Source organism: Danio aesculapii, chromosome 1 (genome assembly GCF_903798145.1).
Source record: "Danio aesculapii chromosome 1, fDanAes4.1, whole genome shotgun sequence".
In the NCBI taxonomy this organism is placed as follows: Eukaryota; Metazoa; Chordata; class Actinopteri; order Cypriniformes; family Danionidae; genus Danio; species Danio aesculapii.
Window position 1 is genome coordinate 5,673,295 of NC_079435.1, and position 17,553 is coordinate 5,690,847.

General features: G+C 37.4%; 1 protein-coding gene across 1 annotated transcript; it reads right to left on the reverse strand.

Moving 5' to 3' along the window:
* Positions 1–586: 586 nt before the first annotated feature.
* On the reverse strand, positions 587–17,320 carry pi4k2a (phosphatidylinositol 4-kinase type 2 alpha). The gene is made up of 9 exons (XM_056461021.1): positions 16,855–17,320; positions 6,941–7,141; positions 6,613–6,744; positions 4,630–4,783; positions 4,410–4,471; positions 4,227–4,326; positions 3,933–4,066; positions 3,785–3,844; positions 587–1,259 (listed from the first exon to the last, which is right to left on the reverse strand). The coding sequence occupies exons 1-9, from the start codon at positions 17,191–17,193 to the stop codon at positions 1,098–1,100; spliced, it is 1,344 nt and encodes a 447-aa protein (XP_056316996.1). The 5' UTR covers positions 17,194–17,320; the 3' UTR covers positions 587–1,097.
* Between the last annotated feature and the right edge of the window lie 233 nt (positions 17,321–17,553).

Here is a 17,553-nt window from a genome sequence, read left to right on the forward strand (position 1 = left end):
AGATGCTTTAGGCTAGTTTTGAACACCAGATGGCGCTCTAATCTAGTTTTGAACACCAGATGCCGCTCTAGGCTAGTTTTGAACACCAGATGGTGCTCTAGGCTAGTTTATAGACGCTCTAGGCAAGTTTTGAACACAAGATGGTGCTCTAGGCTAGTTTTAAACACCAGAGGATGCTCTAGGCTAGTTTATAGATGCTCTAGGCTAGTTTTGAACACCAGATGCCGCTCTAGGCTAGTTTTGAACACCAGATGCCGCTCTAGGCTAGTTTTGAACACCAGATGCCGCTCTAGGCTAGTTTTGAGATGCTCATGGTTAGTTTTGAACACCAGATGGCGCTCTAGGCTAGTTTTGAACAGGAGACGGCACTCTAGTTTATAAAGCATACAGCACCATTCATTTCTTGAATTTCACAGCTCTAGTAAATATTTCTGCCACACCTCTAGTAAATATTACTCATTTGTATAGATTTGTTTTATGTATGTGTGTGTGTGTGTATATATATATATATATATATATATATATATATATATATATATATATATATATATATATATATATTTATATATATATATTTATATATATATATATATATCTACATATAGTTGGCGTCCAAACTATAGTTTTGGATGAAATTAATCACTGCCCAGCAATAAAAAAAACAAAACAGAATGATGTCACAGAGACACCTTCCAGTGTTTCCGCACATGCTCAGTCGAGCTTCAGGTTACGGCATCAGTCACGTGCATTGTACAAAAGTAGAAAAATATAAGGAAAGCAGAGAACAGAAGTGTGTGTGTGTGTGGCTTTTTTCAAACGATTGCAGGAAAGTGAAAGTAAAGCACGAGTGAGCAGTTCCAGGAGATCCAGTGCTGGGAAAGCAGCCATCAAGCATTGATGTTTTACTACAGCAGAAAAGCTTCTCCTTCATCATCTTATTGACATGCAAGTCATTTTGAACGTGTCCATACAGTGTAACAGTCAACAAGGCGATGCTCCTCCTTCAGGATAATGTGTTTGTCCTTCATTCATTTGTTCCCAAACTCCCATCAAAAACGTGACTAAAACCAGGCTGCAGACGCAAGTAAAAGGCTGCATCACCACCATGTGAAGAAGGGTCTTCTGCTCTGGAAGCTCTGCGTGTAGGATTCGCTGTTGGCGCGCTGTGGCACTCGGGCCGTCTCCACGATCACCGGCGGCATCTGCACCAGCTGGAGCGGCGTCTTTCCGTCCCGCATCGCCTGACTGAGGTTCAGGATCTGGAGGAGCGCAGGACAAACATCTCACTGGCTGGTTTTAAGTGGACATCCCTGCTCTCTATTATTAATTAATTGTGCATGTGTGTGTGTGCACTTGTTTTTATATCCCAGTGGGGACTTGAGGTACAGATTCGAGTCAGATAAGGTCTGTCTGAGGTATTGGGTGTGGCTAACATACATAACCACGCCCCTCCAGCTGTCAGTTTTGATAACAAACAGAAATGGTGAGGAGGAGGAGTCTGTTAGGTTGTAATAACTCTCCCCAAACCCTTTCCCTCATCTTTCTGAATGAAATGCCTACGTTACTCCATCCAATCAGCTCGCAGTAGGAAAAAAAACAAGCCACGCCCACTGCTTTCTCATTTAATTATCTGTTTCTCTAGAAACTGCGTCACAATAAGTAAAAATAAAATGGTCACAGCTTCCGGTTCATGCAGACTTAAAACCTGAATGCACACAAACTTATGGGGGCCAAAATTGAGGTCCCCATGGGTAAACATGGTTATAAATCACACAGAATGATGTATTTTGAAAATGTAAAAATGCAGTGAGGGTTGTGTTTAGGGGTAGGGAGATATAAGACTGACATAATAGAACCATCATTATGTCTATGAGAGCCCCCACAGAGATATAGGAACACTGTGTCTGTGTGTGTGTGCAGTGAAAGCAGTTTAGCAAAAGTGAAAGTAACATCTCAGAAAGAGAAGATGTAAGAAGTTTCTCTGTGTGTATTGTAAGAGTCATCAGGGTTGAGAAATCCTATGGATGTTTATTCAGCTACAAGTGATCATGGTCATTCATTACAGTCCTGTGTTGCAAATTAGGTTGTATATAGTTTGGTCTAATTGTGAAACAGTTTTGGAAACCTGAATCCATTTTGATGTGAACAGACGGACATAAGTGAAAGGAAATGCATTTCATGTGTGTTAGACCTCATGCTCAAATGGAGTCTGATAAAATGAATTCATAGCAGCATTCAACTGACCTTTTCTAATGCAAATCAAAAGAAAATACAACAATGATTCTAAAGTGAAAGTGAAAGTGACATGTGGCCAAGTATGGAAACCTGAACTCTGTAAATACACTCCCCTGGAGCAGTGCACAAAACAAACATTCATAACAAAACAAACAAGATAAGGAGAGTGTGTTGTTGGACTTCACCTTTTCATTGGTAAGTTTAGAGCTGTCTCCCTGGAATAAGTTTTGGAGTGAGTTTTTTTAACAGCTTTAGAACTTTAGAATTTATTCCATTTCAGTTTCCATGACGATCAAAGAAGAGTGGCCAATCTGCAAACATTCTAAATCTTATAAGTGGAACAAAACTCCCACTAGGGCTGGGCTGTTTGGTCTAAAATCTAAATTAACTGAACATTTTAACTTGAATAAGATTAACCAGCGATTATTTTATTTATTTATTTAACAAGTTTTGAACCGTAAATATGCTCATATTACAAGTGAGAGATGTTTGAATGAAGGGTGCATTAATGATTTTAAAATAATTGGAGGGAAAAGGAGACACACACTATCTACTAACTATGATTATTTATTGAACATCAATGTTGAACCACTGAAATTAAAACACACACTGCCTAAAACCAGCAGTCAAATAATAAATAAATAAATAACTTGCACTTTTGGAAACCAAATTAATTATTTTCAATGTTAATTTTTTTAATTAAAAGTAAAAAATAAGCAGTATCTCTTCTAAATACAATATTTTCAACTGCATTTCTTGTACCGTCTGTTAACAAATATTTTAATGAAAATAATAATTTTATTGTAATGGAAACTCTGGCTCTGGCACAGCTTCCAATCATAGTCAATGTAGTGCAAACTTGTGACGTGTAAATACATTTTTTGAGAGGTGCACGAGTATGCGACCGCATGAAGGCTGCACCAGACCATATCTGTGCATTATAAGCAGAAGTATAAATCAGCCTTAACAAAACGGGGTCATGTGACTCCACACGCAGTAGGGTAAGTAATTGAAAAGATTGACCTGTAAAAATTTGATTGATTATAGCTTCTGAACGTCAATTTCGATTACTTTTCGATTGATTGCCCAGTCCTAACTCCCACAGAAATCACAATCCTATTATAAAGCAATACAGCCTCTATAGCAAAACATTGCATCATTCTCTTTGTAAAATAAGGTACTACATCTCAGATGATGAAAACCAAAAACTGGAAATTAAAATATAAATGAAAAGATATCAATGTAAAATAGTTATGCCCTAACATCCCTTAATTAATAACAACTACATTTGACTTTAAATGACAATTAAATATCTGGCTAATTTACTGACTAATAAGTGAAACTTCATTGTTTATTCATTGATTCATCTATTTTTATAATAATTTATCAGTGTGCATTTGATGGGAGCTTTTCACAAGTGAAACACTGGCGACAATATATTTAATTTAGTTTAACAGATATTAAAATTTCTTTAAAGTCCATCCCTGTTGTTAAAAAAATCTAAGACGAATGCTTTCAGAGTGTTTAAACAGATACATTTATGACTCACCTGACCCCTCATTACTGAGACCTGCTTCTTGAACTGTCCTCTGTCGAAACCTGGATCTTTCTGTCAATGTAAATATATATAAATCAATACTGAGTATTCACATACAAATAATAAAACATTGAATTTCATTCTGATCTCCATGACTTGCCTTAAAAAGTTCATACAGATCTTCTTCGAGGTCTTTGATGAAGTTCGGGTCTGCTAATTTAGGCAGAACTAAATCTCGGATCTCTTGGGAAAACACAACTTTAGCCTGTGGAAGCCAGGCCCAGTAAAACGGGTCTACAGGAAATATTCAACAACAACAAAACAATTAAAAACTGCAACAAACTAAACCTTATGATAAATGAATGCAATTATGAATCATGTATTTCACATTATGGCACTCAATATTAGAATGTGATGGATCATGTGTTTGTGAGGTGGATGTTGATTGGCTTACAGGCTCTCCATGAGTCTGGGTGTTTGAGAGGGAAGGCCAGACCATTGTCGATGGCTGCCAGTTTAATGATAGGGTCCTTCACTAACACCCAATCACTGTCCTGCATGAAGAACTCAATATATTATCAAGCACAAACAGAAAAATTAAATCAAAAATCTCTCAATGCAGCAGCCGGTCACTCACCCTGTTGCTTGAGGTATCCATCGGATAATCATATTTTATGAGCCAGTTGTCATTTCCTCGATCTACAGAAACACATACACAAATAACATGGTTTAAAATGAGAACCAGACCAGAAAAATATATCCAAGCATTAGATACAGTGTCATAGACTATGGGTTAAATGTATTTGTGCCAATTTGATATGACCTTTACTCAGTTAGCAAGTGGTTTTTGTGGTTACCTGTGTTTCTGATGATGTAATCCAGCACCACCAGTCTCTCGAACTGTAGCTGAAGTTGACGATTAGTGTTTTCTGGTAAAGGCTCTGCCTCGAACCGCCGCAGCCAGAAATCTGCATCTTTATAACCTTCTACGAAAATCTGGAATGAACCCACCTACAACAGACAAAAGAAAAACATTTTACAAACAACAGTCAATAGAAACCAACGACAGCTGATAAAAACTTACAACAGGCAATAGAATGGCAATAGAAATTATTTTGCAAACCTACAACAGCTAATAGAAACCAACAACAACCAATAGAAATGAGTTTGTAAACCAACAACAGCCATTAGAATGCTACAACAGCCAATATAAACGAGTATGCAAGCCTACAAAATGGAAATGAAAACCAACAATAGCCAATAAAAACCAACAACAGCCAATAGAAACCAACAACAGCCAATAGAAACCAACAACAGCCAATAGAAACCAACAACAGCCAATAGAAACCAACAACAGCCAATAGAAACCAACAACAGCCAATAGAAACCAACAACAGCCAATAGAAACCACCAACAGCCAATAGAAACCACCAACAGCCAATAGAAACCACCAACAGCCAATAGAAACCACCAACAGCCAATAGAAACCAACAACAACCAATAGAAACCAACAACAACCAATAGAAATGAGTTTGCAAACCAACAACAGCCAATAGAGTGCTACAAAAGCCAACATAAACGAGTATGCAAGCCTACAACAGGCAACAGAAACCAACAACAACCAATAGAAATGAGTTTGCAAACCAACAACAACCAATAGAATGCTACAACAGCCAATATAAACGAGTGTGCAAGCCTACAACAGGCAATGAAAACCCACAATAGCCAATAAAAACCTACAACAGCCAAGAGAAATAAGTTTGCAAACCCAGAACAGCCAATAGAAACCACCAATAGCCAATAGAAACCACCAACAGCCAATAGAAATGCGTTTGCAAACCTACAACAACCTATAGAAACCAACGTCAGCGAATAGAAACCAACGACTGCCAATAGAAACTTACAACAGCCAATAGAAACCAACAACAGCCAATAGAAATGTGTTTGCAAACCTACAACAACCTATAGAAACCAACGTCAGCCAATAGGAACCTACAACAACCAACAGAGATTAGTTTGCAAACCTACAACAGCCAATAGAAACCAACGGCAGCAAAAAGAAAACAACGACAGCAAATAGAAACCAATGACAGCTGTTAGAAACCAACGACAGCTAAGAGAATCCTACAAGAGCCAATAGAAACAACAGCAGATAGAAACCAACGGCAACAAAAAGAAAACAACGACAGCCAATAGAAGCCAACAACAACTGGTAGAAACCAATGACAGCCAATAGAAAGCAAAGATAGTTAATAGAAACCAACGGCAGCCAATTGAATCCAATGACAGCCAATAGAATCCAACGAAAGCCAATAGAAAAGAGTTTGCAAACCTACAACAGCCAAAAGTAACAAATGTCAAGTGATAGAAACCAACGACAGCCATTTAAATCCAACGGCAGCCATATAGATACCAACAACAGCCAATAGAATCCAGCAACAGCCAAGAGAAACCAACAGCAGTCAATAGAAATCAGTTTGAAAACACACATCAGTCAATAGCAATGAGTTTGCAATACCGTGTTAGCCAATAGAAACAGGCTCGCAATCCCGTGTTAGCCAACATAAATGAACTTGCAATCCTGCACTAGCCAACAGAAATTAGCCCTCAAAAACCAATTAAAACACATTTTTTATGATATACATTCATAAAAGCGTATAAACCCAGATTTATAATAGTTAATCAAACTTAAAGCTAATATCTAAAAACATAAATTAATAAAACCAATTAAATATATTGATAAAATAGTATCATAATGACAAAATTACTGTGTGTAACATCCAAATAAATCAGTTTAATAATTCCTCCAGGCAGATAGGTGGCACTGTGATAGACCTTACCTTAGGTGGCAGGCCGATCCGGTGGAAACGTTGGCCCACTTTGGGCACTTTTTCCAGCGCTAACCTTTTTCCTCGAGACTTTACTCGATCAATGGCACTGTAATTAAAGGTTTCACTTGCTAAATACACCACCTGATGGAAAGAGAGCACAGAGAACACTTCATACATCTCTCAGTAGCAAGCAATAGTGATGCAGTAAACATTTGCAGTTGACTAGCTTGTTTTCAATCGTTTTAATAACAGGAAACAGGTTGACTAACACATACAAAACTCTCTCACGTCCTCATTCGTCTTGGTTTTGGTTTCACACCAGATGTTGCTCTCATACCTTGGTGCGCGGCACAATGTTGAGTTCTAGTTTCTGGTCCACTAAACTGGCTCCGGCTTCCGACAGGTAGCCTTGATTCAGAACCAGACAGTCGCGGCCGAAGCAGCACGGACAGCACAGCTTCTGAAGCCATTTGGTCCATTTGGGGTTCAGCTGGCCATACGGCTCCTCATTCTTTGGTTTGAAGACTCCAATGATCTTCTGTTGGAGTAAAAAGATTTTAAAAGATTTCTAATTACCATAAGACTGCTTTAAAAAAATTTCATTATTTTGACTAGCAAATCAAGTCCATTGTCCCTTCAGTGTCATACAGGTTACATATTTGGGCTAATTTGGGTCGATTTACGTCCTTGAGGAATGTTGTGAAATAAATAAAGTGAAATCGAAATATCTCACATTTCAGACCAAACATCACACCATGTGTTTTCTGCACTTTGTAAATCCTTCAGTAGAGATTGTGAATAAACTGCACTACACTAGTTAGGATTAGAATATTATTTACATACAATTTTGTTGCTTTGATTACTTCTATTGTTGTCATTTTTAATGCCGTTTTATAGAGTTTGGCAAATGATTAAATCTACAATTTAATGAACAGTTCAATCCCAGAATACATCACAAACTATATGGGAAATGCCAGTTTAAACAGTGACGTTTTTAATTTTATTTTTAAACCACTTGATCGCGATCGATCAAAAGTTAGGGGAATATTTTAATATTATTTTGATGAATATTCATTTAGTTTAAAAATATTTACATGAATAAAATACTTTATGTAAGAGTGAAAAAACATTTATAAAAGTTAACCTTTGACATTTTTATTTCTGTTCGTTTTAAGTCCTGGTGAAAATGTACAATGTTTTACCAAACATTTTTTTTTTAATTATTACTACTATTACTACAATTACGACTATTACTATTATTATTACTATTACGACTATTAGTATTAATACTATTCCAACTATTATTATTACTATTATTACTATTACGACCATTACTATTACGACTATTACTATTATTACTATTACGACTATTACTATCATTACTATTACTAATATTATGACTATTATTACTATTAAGACTATTACTACTATTTCTATTACTATTACTACTATTACGACTATGACTATTATAACTATTACGAATATTAATATTACTACTTTTATTACTTTTACTACTTTGACAATTAGTATTACTACTATTACTGCCATTTCTATTACTACTATTACAGCTATTACTATTACTACTAATCCTAGTACTATTCCGACTATTACTATTCCGCTTATTATTACTTTTTCTATTACTACTATTACTACTTTTACTATTGTTACTATTACTACTATTACTATTATTACGACTAGTACTACTATTACTATTATGACTATTACTACTATTTCTATTACTATTATTATTACTACTATTACTTTTACTATTATTACGACTATTACTATTAACTACTACTACTAATATTAATACTACTACTAATAATAACAATAAATGTTTCTTAGGCAAATCCGCATAATAAGAATAATTTCTAAATATATTTATATCATATTTTCATATTATTAGTATTACTCAGCTTTGATCTCAGAAGATCAATTTGAAAACTATAATATTTTTTCATTTTGAACTGTAATAATATTTACCGTTTTCACTTTATTTTTGATCAAACAACTGGAGGCTTGGTGAGCAGACATCCTTTCAAAAGCATTAAGAAATATTTTAAGCAGCCCAACAATTTTGGACACCCAATAAAGTTACCAAATTATTTTTGTTAGACACATTTAGTGCTTTCCCCATCTAAACGTGACCTTTAACAGAGTCCTCATTGGGTCTCTGTGACTCATCGCTGATCTGATTTTTGATGCGAATGAGAAACTGGCTCAGCACACCACCTGACCATACATGCGGTCATGTGCCTAATGACTCATGTGAGTCGCCTCACTAGTGAACAGCTTACAGCATGCTCAATATCAAGAGCTTGCAAACCGTTGAAGACCAGATGGATGAACTAAATCAATTGAATAACACAATAAACCCCATAAGCCTAACCCTAACCCTCAGATTAGATCAGATCCGCCTCCTATAGGATGAACTGTGCAGCAAAATTATATCACGCAAATCACTGACAAATAATCATGTGGTAAAGGATTAAGACAAGCAGACTTTTGCCCAACTAACCAGAATAACTTATTTGTACATCAAAAATAGGCTCTTTTTCAGCTTGTATGCCGAGAGAAATTGCGGAGTTTAGTAATTTCTGAAAGATTTAGTCAAATTAATCACTCCTCTCTTAAAATACACTATGATTAACCACCACACAGTGTGCTGACCTCTAATGAGTAGGAGAGACAAAATAAACTTGAAACATATGTAGTAATCAGAGTTCCTCTTCATCTGGATGGAGTGAAACTGTTGGTTTTAGGGCACAATATGTTATGTTCATCATTAAAATATCCAAAAAACAATAGAACTGTGCTATATATTCTGCTAACTTGTATATTTACATGATCCCAAATGTTTGTAAGAAGGATCAAATCCAGAAAAACAAGCAATTTTAACTAGTGTTCGAAGTGTGTGTGTGTGTGTGTGTGTGTGTGTCGACTTCTAGTTAGTTTTTTTAGAAAACAAGGAACCAGCAGCGAAGCTTTAATGTTGTGTGTTTTCCTCGACTGCACAGAGCAGCATTTTAACAGTAACCTAAAATGCACACAAGCAAGCTGCACGAGCTGAAGAACAGGAAGCAGTGGACTGTGGAATAATAAAAGCTCTGCTGCTTTTGTGCTCTGAAGCTTTACTCTGCTTCACGATATTAAGTGTTGAATACTTCACTCATCAACATATCTGCAGGAGTCTTGTGAGACAATAAAGACTACAACTCCCATGATTCAACACGTATCGTCATCTAAATAGGCCTTTGTTTGTTGTGAATACACGCCCTCTAGTGGCTAAAATAACATACTGTGTCTTTCTGGCCAACATTTCACTCACTTTTTAACTTGAAAGCTGCTAAGAATGCACTTGCCACTTTCTATGCACAGTAGGGGTGGGCGATATGACCTAAAATTAATATCACGGTATTTTTAATCTTTTGAACGGTGACGGTATAATATCACGGTATTACTTTCAATAGCAAAATAATATACATCTCAAGGAAGAACGGACAAAAGAAAGTCTCACTTCTATCACTCTTTAAAAGTTTTGGTTTGGGTCATTGTAAATGCTCAGTCTCATTATTGGTGTTGGTGGAATAAAGCAGGCGAGTCAGCCGCACCAATTTATGAGCAGACAGAGCAGGATTCTCGCGATGACCACCAGCGCAATTCCGCTCTTTGTTATGAGCCGTAGTTTCAGTGTAAACTTAGTAAAGGCGAGTTTCTTTGGCGATGACGTGTACAGTATTAGACTTTATATTTAGCGGACATTTGCGCTGAACACGCGGTGAATGCAACGCATCGAGATTCGGGCACCTTCTCCGAAAACACTCGATTGATCTCAGCTGGCGGATCAACATTTACCTCATGTCATGATCGCTGTCATCTGCGCCATTATTATTATTATAACTTTAGGTGAGGTTTGCAAACCTGAGCACTTTTCACTCTTCAGCCGTTTGTATTTCCTGCAGTAACAAAAGCTCCCTGTTATCTGACAGCGGGAAGCGTTGAGTGACTGACAGCTAATATGAACCAATACAGCAGCAGGGTAGAGCGATTCAGCAAGTTTTTAGAGAAAATCAAATCAGATTGCACTACAACCATTATATTCAGACACACAAATGCTCCCAAATATATTATGAGGGCGCATAGATAAAATTTCGGGCGCTCATGCGACCAAAATGGTTGCAATTTCGAGCCCTGTAGTATAAGGACATGTATTCAGACCACAATTGAACGTTTGAAGAAAATTGAATGCCTTATTATTTAGAATTAGCTATTATTGATGTAAATGCAGCTGTTCAAGGCGCATAATTGATTTATTACGGTATTGACGGTATTAGAAAATCCATGTCGTGGCGCAATGTCACACCGGTGATGACTATGACACCGGTGTACCGCTCACCCCTAACGCACAGGTATTATTTTTATTTATTTATTTATTATTATTATTATTTTAACTTTATTTTTGTCTTTTAAATTCATATTTTCCTTTGGCTTAGTCTCTGATATATCAGGGGTTACCACAGTGGAATGAACTTATCCAGCATATGTTTTACACAGCAGATGTGCTTCCAGCTGCAACCCAATACTGGGAAACACCCATACACACTCATTCACACACACACTCATACACTACAGCCAATTTAGCCTACCCAATTCACCTATACCGCATGTCTTTGGACTGTGGGGGAAACTGGAGCACCCGGAAGAAACCCACGCCAACACGGGGAGAATATGCAAACTCCACACAGAAACGCAATTGACCCAGCGGGGACTCAAACCAGCAACATTCTTGTTGTGAGCGGACAATACTAACCACTGAACCACCATGCCACCTGTTGTCTTTTTACCTTTTAAATTTCCTGTGACTACTGTTTTGGACAAATATGACTGCACTGAAAGGAAGGGCAAACATAAATTTCTTTTTTATTTTGTACAATGACAATAAAGAGTCTGATAACGCCATCTTTTTTTCCATAAACATAATTGTCAAAGTCATGAAATGGCAGATTTACTCAATTCTGCTGAAGAGGCACTGGAAAACAATCAGTCTAGTCTGTGAGAAAAGCAATCAATTCAACCTCTGAGTGCTCAACTACTAAAATTATCTCCAGATCTGCAGTTTCGAAGTCCTTTAGAGTTTAAACCTAGAGATACTGTGGTCTGCTCAATGAAAGAAAGCCAAAAGTACTCGTCACACACGACACAGACATAATCACTGAAGTCATATGGCAGAATTAGGCCGCTTAATGCATGTGACAGAACTTAAAGCATCACAGACTGTGACTCTCATGGCTTTTCCAGGATTGCATTATCAGTGTGTGCTGGAGAAATGACCACTATTACTACATAACACTGCGGTGCTTCTGTATTTTAACAAACTGCAAACATCAGTTACTCTGTATGATGATCAATGATGATGACGTTAGTCTTAAAGCTGATAGAGTGAGCTGCCTATCAATGAACAAACAGCCCAAAAGTGATTAATATTCCGTCTAGATCAGGTTTCAAAAGGTCAAGGTTTTAAAACAGTCAAAACTTTCTGCAATATCGTTCCTAAGATATGTGCATGATTTTTAATTTACATTTTTTGTTTTGTTTTTGAGGACAACAGAATCTCCAGCAGAAAATATATCTAAAGATGCCATTTTAAATAGCAAATAATCTGTTTTTGAAACAAATGAAGACAGCAGAAGTCAATAATTAATTTAGCCTGACATGTTTACTCTTCTAAAATATTTTAAATGTTTCTCAACATAAAATATATCGTGTTCAAAAGGGTAAAAAGTTTTAGTTTTTTTACCCAGACATTTAATAAGAACGTATTTTAGTGCAGTAATCATAATACAGCGATACCGTGATATTTTTATCCAAGGTTATCATACACTCAAAACCTTATACCGGCCCATGTCTAGTCTAGATAGGCTTCTGATTGGGTTTTGGGTGTAAAACTACTCTTCAGTGTTTGGACTTTGAGCAGTGAATATTAAACCACACTGAACTGAACTTCATCTCTGAAAACTGGACTGACACAGTTTACATTTACTACAACTTCAATGTGAAGCTGCTTTGACACAATCTACAATGTAAAAGCGCTATACAAATAAAGATGAATAGAAAACTAGCTTTGATAATGCAGTTTCTCAGACATACACAGACACAGAAAGTATTGTCAAATCCCACTAAAGCTTGTTATAGTAGAAGTTCAAATGCTAAAGATGAAAGTTTCTTTAAATATAGACAGTTTTGAAAATAATCTTCCACTTTTCTGCTGTAGTTTGTCTTGTAAACAGCTTCTAAAATTGGATGTTTGTTTTGTTGTTAACTAAAGCTGCTGGAAATTATTTGTATTGACTGAAACTTTGAATTTAAAAAATAAAAAGTAAAAAATGTGAAATGTTCTCTTTAATAAAAATAAATCTGAAAAAAGGCGAAAATTAATTACAAAAATAGTAAATAAATAAATACTACAATAGTATATAAATATTTTTGGTAGCCTTAAGGCTGGCTCACAATGTGCGATTTTTTTAAAATCCTGAACGATTGTGGCTTGTCAGACTGCATGAACATGGCTCACATGTCATACTGTTAGATCTCAGCTTTTACATCAGACTGAATGACAATGAAGACGCGCCAAACACGACAGAAAACGCCCCCAGAGTTTGACATCATCCACCCGTGACACTTTCACTATGCCACATTCTGAAATGATTCCTCACAGCAAACATAAACAATCTGTAGCGGCAACACGGCATGTCCCAGTAATAAAACCAGGAAGACGAAAACTGTTTTGACATTTCCCTGTGATCATTTGATTTGTCGCATGGATCGCGTCATCAAGTTCGGAGCTCCTATTGGCTCTTGGATTGACGCTGATCGCAGCTGAATCGCACTGCAGGAAAGTGTCTGAAATCCAGAACTTCATCGGAGGAAAAATCTGATCGCAACGGGCATTAAGCGGCCATCTGTGAACATGTCAAACCAACGATCAAAGATCACCCATTTTAGCCTAGGATTTCAGGCATCTTTTAGGATTTCCCAAACTTGTCTCGGATGACAAAATCATGGCTGAAATCTCAGTGTGAGCAGGGCTTAACATGACACATCTTATTTCTGCATTTGGGAAGATTTGACAGGCAACAATAACTATTATTACTACATCAACTTCATTAATTCATTCATTTCCCTTCAGCTTAGTCCCTTATTTATCAGGGGCCGCCACAGCGGAATGAACCACCAACTATTCTGGCATATGTTTTACACAGCTTATGCCCTTCTGGGACAGTACTAGGAAACTGTGGGGTAAACCGGAGCACCTGAAGGAAACCCACACCAACACTGGGAGAACATGCAAACTCCACACAGAAATGCCAAATGACCCAGTCCTGGACTCGAATCAGCAACCTTCTTGCTGCGAGGCGACAGTGCTAACCACTGAGCCACTGTACCACCCTACAATAACGAATTGTATATTAATATTAACAAATTAAACATTACCATAAGGTCAACAGTGTAATAATTCATCCTGATCAAGTCAAACTATACCTTTAATGAGCCTTTTATGAAGGGTCAGTTCACTTAAAACTAAAAATGTCCTCATTTACTCACACTCAAGTGGTTGTAAAGTTTTATGAGTGATCTGCTGAACGCAAAACAAGATATCCTGAAGAACGTGAGGGGGGAAGCAGCCTTTGACATCCATAATAGTAACTAAAAGTACAATCAAAGTTTTTTAGAAACATTCTTCAGTTTATCTTTCTTTATGTTCAACAAAAGAAAAAAACTCAAACTGGTTTAGACCAAGTAGAGGATGGGGAAATGGCAGAATATTCAATTTTGTGTGAACTATCCCTTCTCTTTAAGGTTTCATATGGTGTATCTGCTGTCTGTGTATACTAATGTGTATGAATATGACCACAATAACAAGATAAACACACATCTCTATACTCACTTTAGAAAGTGCCAGTAAGGCTCTTGTTTATCGATCAAAGACCTAATAAGCTGCCTACCTAAGCATCGAGCCCAAAGATGCTATCTCGGTTGTTATCTACAATGCAGCTCTGATAAAGACTGCTCTCTAATAGCTGTGAACAATGACAAAGCAATATCAACAAGTCAGATTTAGCAGATTTTCTTCACATATTAATTACTCTAAATAATAACCCCTTGCTCACCTGTAAAAACTAAATATGTACACCTGACGTAGTTATAATTTGGCAAAATTAAAAACCATGTTAAAATAAAATACATAAAAATAACCTGCGAGTCTGAAAACCGAAATATATACACCTAACAAACAGGGTAAGGCATTTATATGGATACACCTTAATAAAATGGGAATGGTTGGTGATAATAACGTCCTGTTTGTGGCACATTAGTATATGTGAGGGGGCAAACTTTTCAAGATGGGTGGTGACCATGGTGGCCATTTTGAAGTCGCCATCTTGGATCCAACTTTTGTTTTTTTCCAATAGGAAGAGGGTCATGTGACACACCAAACTTATTGGGATTTTTACAAGAAAAACAATGGTGTGCTTGTTTTTAACGTAGCTTTATTCTTTCATGAGCCCCCTCACATATACTAATGTGCCACAAACAGGACGTTAATATCACCAACCATTCCCATTTTATTAAGGTGTATCCATATAAATGGCCCGCCCTGTAGTTATAACTCAGCAAAATGAATAACTATGTTAAAGTAATACTTTCAATGTCACTCTCACATAGTTATAATACATAGAAATATGTAAATAAAACAAACTCATGAGTGCTCTGCATAACTTAAGACCTGATCTGATGACACAGCTGTAACTGTATTGAAGTTGGTTTTATATTCACACATTCAGACTCTCTTTATTAATATAGCTTCAGAAATGTATTAGTTGCAAATTCTAAATACAGAAATCAAAGTCGACTATCAAAGTGCAACATAATTCACAGTTAAACAGTGCTAATGTTGTTTTGAAGTCATACTAACATGCTATTTCAGACCCAATACTCAAAGTACTGTGGTAAACAATATAGAGACAGAGTCACAAGTTCAATAATAAACGAATGTGTGGAAATAAAACCAACTTCAGCAGCAAGTGTTATTCCTCAACAGACAACCCTAAAAAAGATGCACATAAAAAATGGATTCTCCATTGTGTATTGGATGTTTCCCAACCCTGTTCCTGAAGGCACATCAACAGTGCACATTTTCAACCTCTCCCTAATCAAACACACCTGAATCAACTCATCATAACATCAGAAGAGACTTCAAAACCTGAAGTTAATGGGTCAGATAACGGAGACATCCAAAATATGTACTGTTGGTGTGCCTCCAGGAACAGGGTTGGGAAACACTGGTGTATGGTCTCGCTGGTGGAGTTGATGAATTGAGGTTAAGCCTGTTTTATATTCGCACAATCAGACTTTGGCATTCCTCATTACATTCTGTAGTGCATTTAGTTATCGTTTAAGACTATTTTAGTATTTCAGTCATCATACAGTAGGGATCCTTCATCTTCTCATTAGTGACAAGTAGTCTAAACCGTCTTGGAGTCATTCTGTGTTAAGATTTTCTTGGACACTTTTAATGCTTCCAAATGGTTTGTCGCATTTATAAAGCGTCCATGTGTTGAGGTAGTTCAGTACGAAGCGATTTATTTCTATGTGCGTGCGATTAGATTGGACTGGACAGGAACTACAGGGACGATTTTTGCCAAACACCAATTTTGACACAAGCAGGGTGTTGAACTGAACACTGATTTTTGACAATTAAAAAATTGTGACTGCAAGTTGAAGGAAAATAGTAGAGTAAAAGTACAAATAAAGCACTAAATATGTACTCAAGGGAAAGTAAATGTAAACATCTTTAAAACTACTTAGTGAATTACAATTCCTAAAAAAAACTAGTCAATTACAGTAGTTTGAGTTATTTGTAATGTTACTTTACACCACTATCTTTAATAGGCTAATTTGATTTCCCGCATTCGGAATTTGCAAGGAAGACTTTCCTGAAATTATATTTATACTTTACCTCAACGAATGCCTTTTCTTAAATTATATTAAGAAGATTAAAGTCTGAATGTGCAAATATAAAACAGACCTCAATATGACACAGCAGTAACTGATTACTCAATACACAACTAAGGAAGATTTTCAAAAAAACAAAGACCACATTATACACAATACAATTCCTTAAAGGGACTTAAAACTGATTCTCCAGGGTTGTGTAATTTAGGCCTGGCTGATGGAGCTTTGATGAACTCTCACCCCTGCTGAATCTTTGACGAAGTAGCTGCCGCTGGAGCCCTGGTAGATGCGCTCCGGGTAAATGCCCTCCTCGATGGCCCGCTCCGCCTTCCGGATGATCTCCCGAAACTCCGGGTCCTCCGGGAACTCGTTCCTATGCGGATCCCGGGGAGACGCGCCTCGATCTCGGTCTAGCAGCGGCTGTCTCTCGCGGCTGCGTCCGGGACTTCCTGCCGGAAGACGCACTACTGAACCCGGCGTGCTTCCAAATCCACCCCGGGGACTGGTCGGCTCGGCGGGCCCGTAGTTAAAATCGTTGGAATCGCGGAGCGGCGAGACCAGCGGGCTCGTTTCGTCCATGGCGGAGTAGGGAGAGAGTGGGTAAAGGGGGAATTTACCCGGGACAAGCGTCTGTTTGTTGCCGTAATGAAATGATGCGGCTCTTTACAGCAGATCGCCAACAAACAATCACATGACAGAGTCCTGCTTCCGGATGGAGGCGGGGCCAGTGGGTGATCTCAATGCCACTGGCCAATCAGCGCTCAAGGACGAGCCTGTTTTTACATATGTGCGCAGCGATTGGCTGGAATTGCACCACCCATAGCGAGCGTGTGACAAAGCACAACATCACTCGAGTTATAATGCGCCGCGACAGAAAATAAAGGCATTTAAACACAGATCATAACTGCAGAAATCATGCTCTCTGAACACTTGAATTAC

Coding starts and splice junctions, on each gene's coding strand:
- pi4k2a (XM_056461021.1), bottom strand. CDS start 17,193: ATGGACGAAACGAGCCCGCTGGTCTCGCCGCTCCGCGATTCCAACGAT. Junction 4,067..4,226: donor CCCAGACTCATGGAGAGCCT/GTAAGCCAATCA, acceptor TATTTCCTGTAG/ACCCGTTTTACTGGGCCTGG. Junction 3,845..3,932: donor ATCTGTATGAACTTTTTAAG/GCAAGTCATGGA, acceptor TTACATTGACAG/AAAGATCCAGGTTTCGACAG.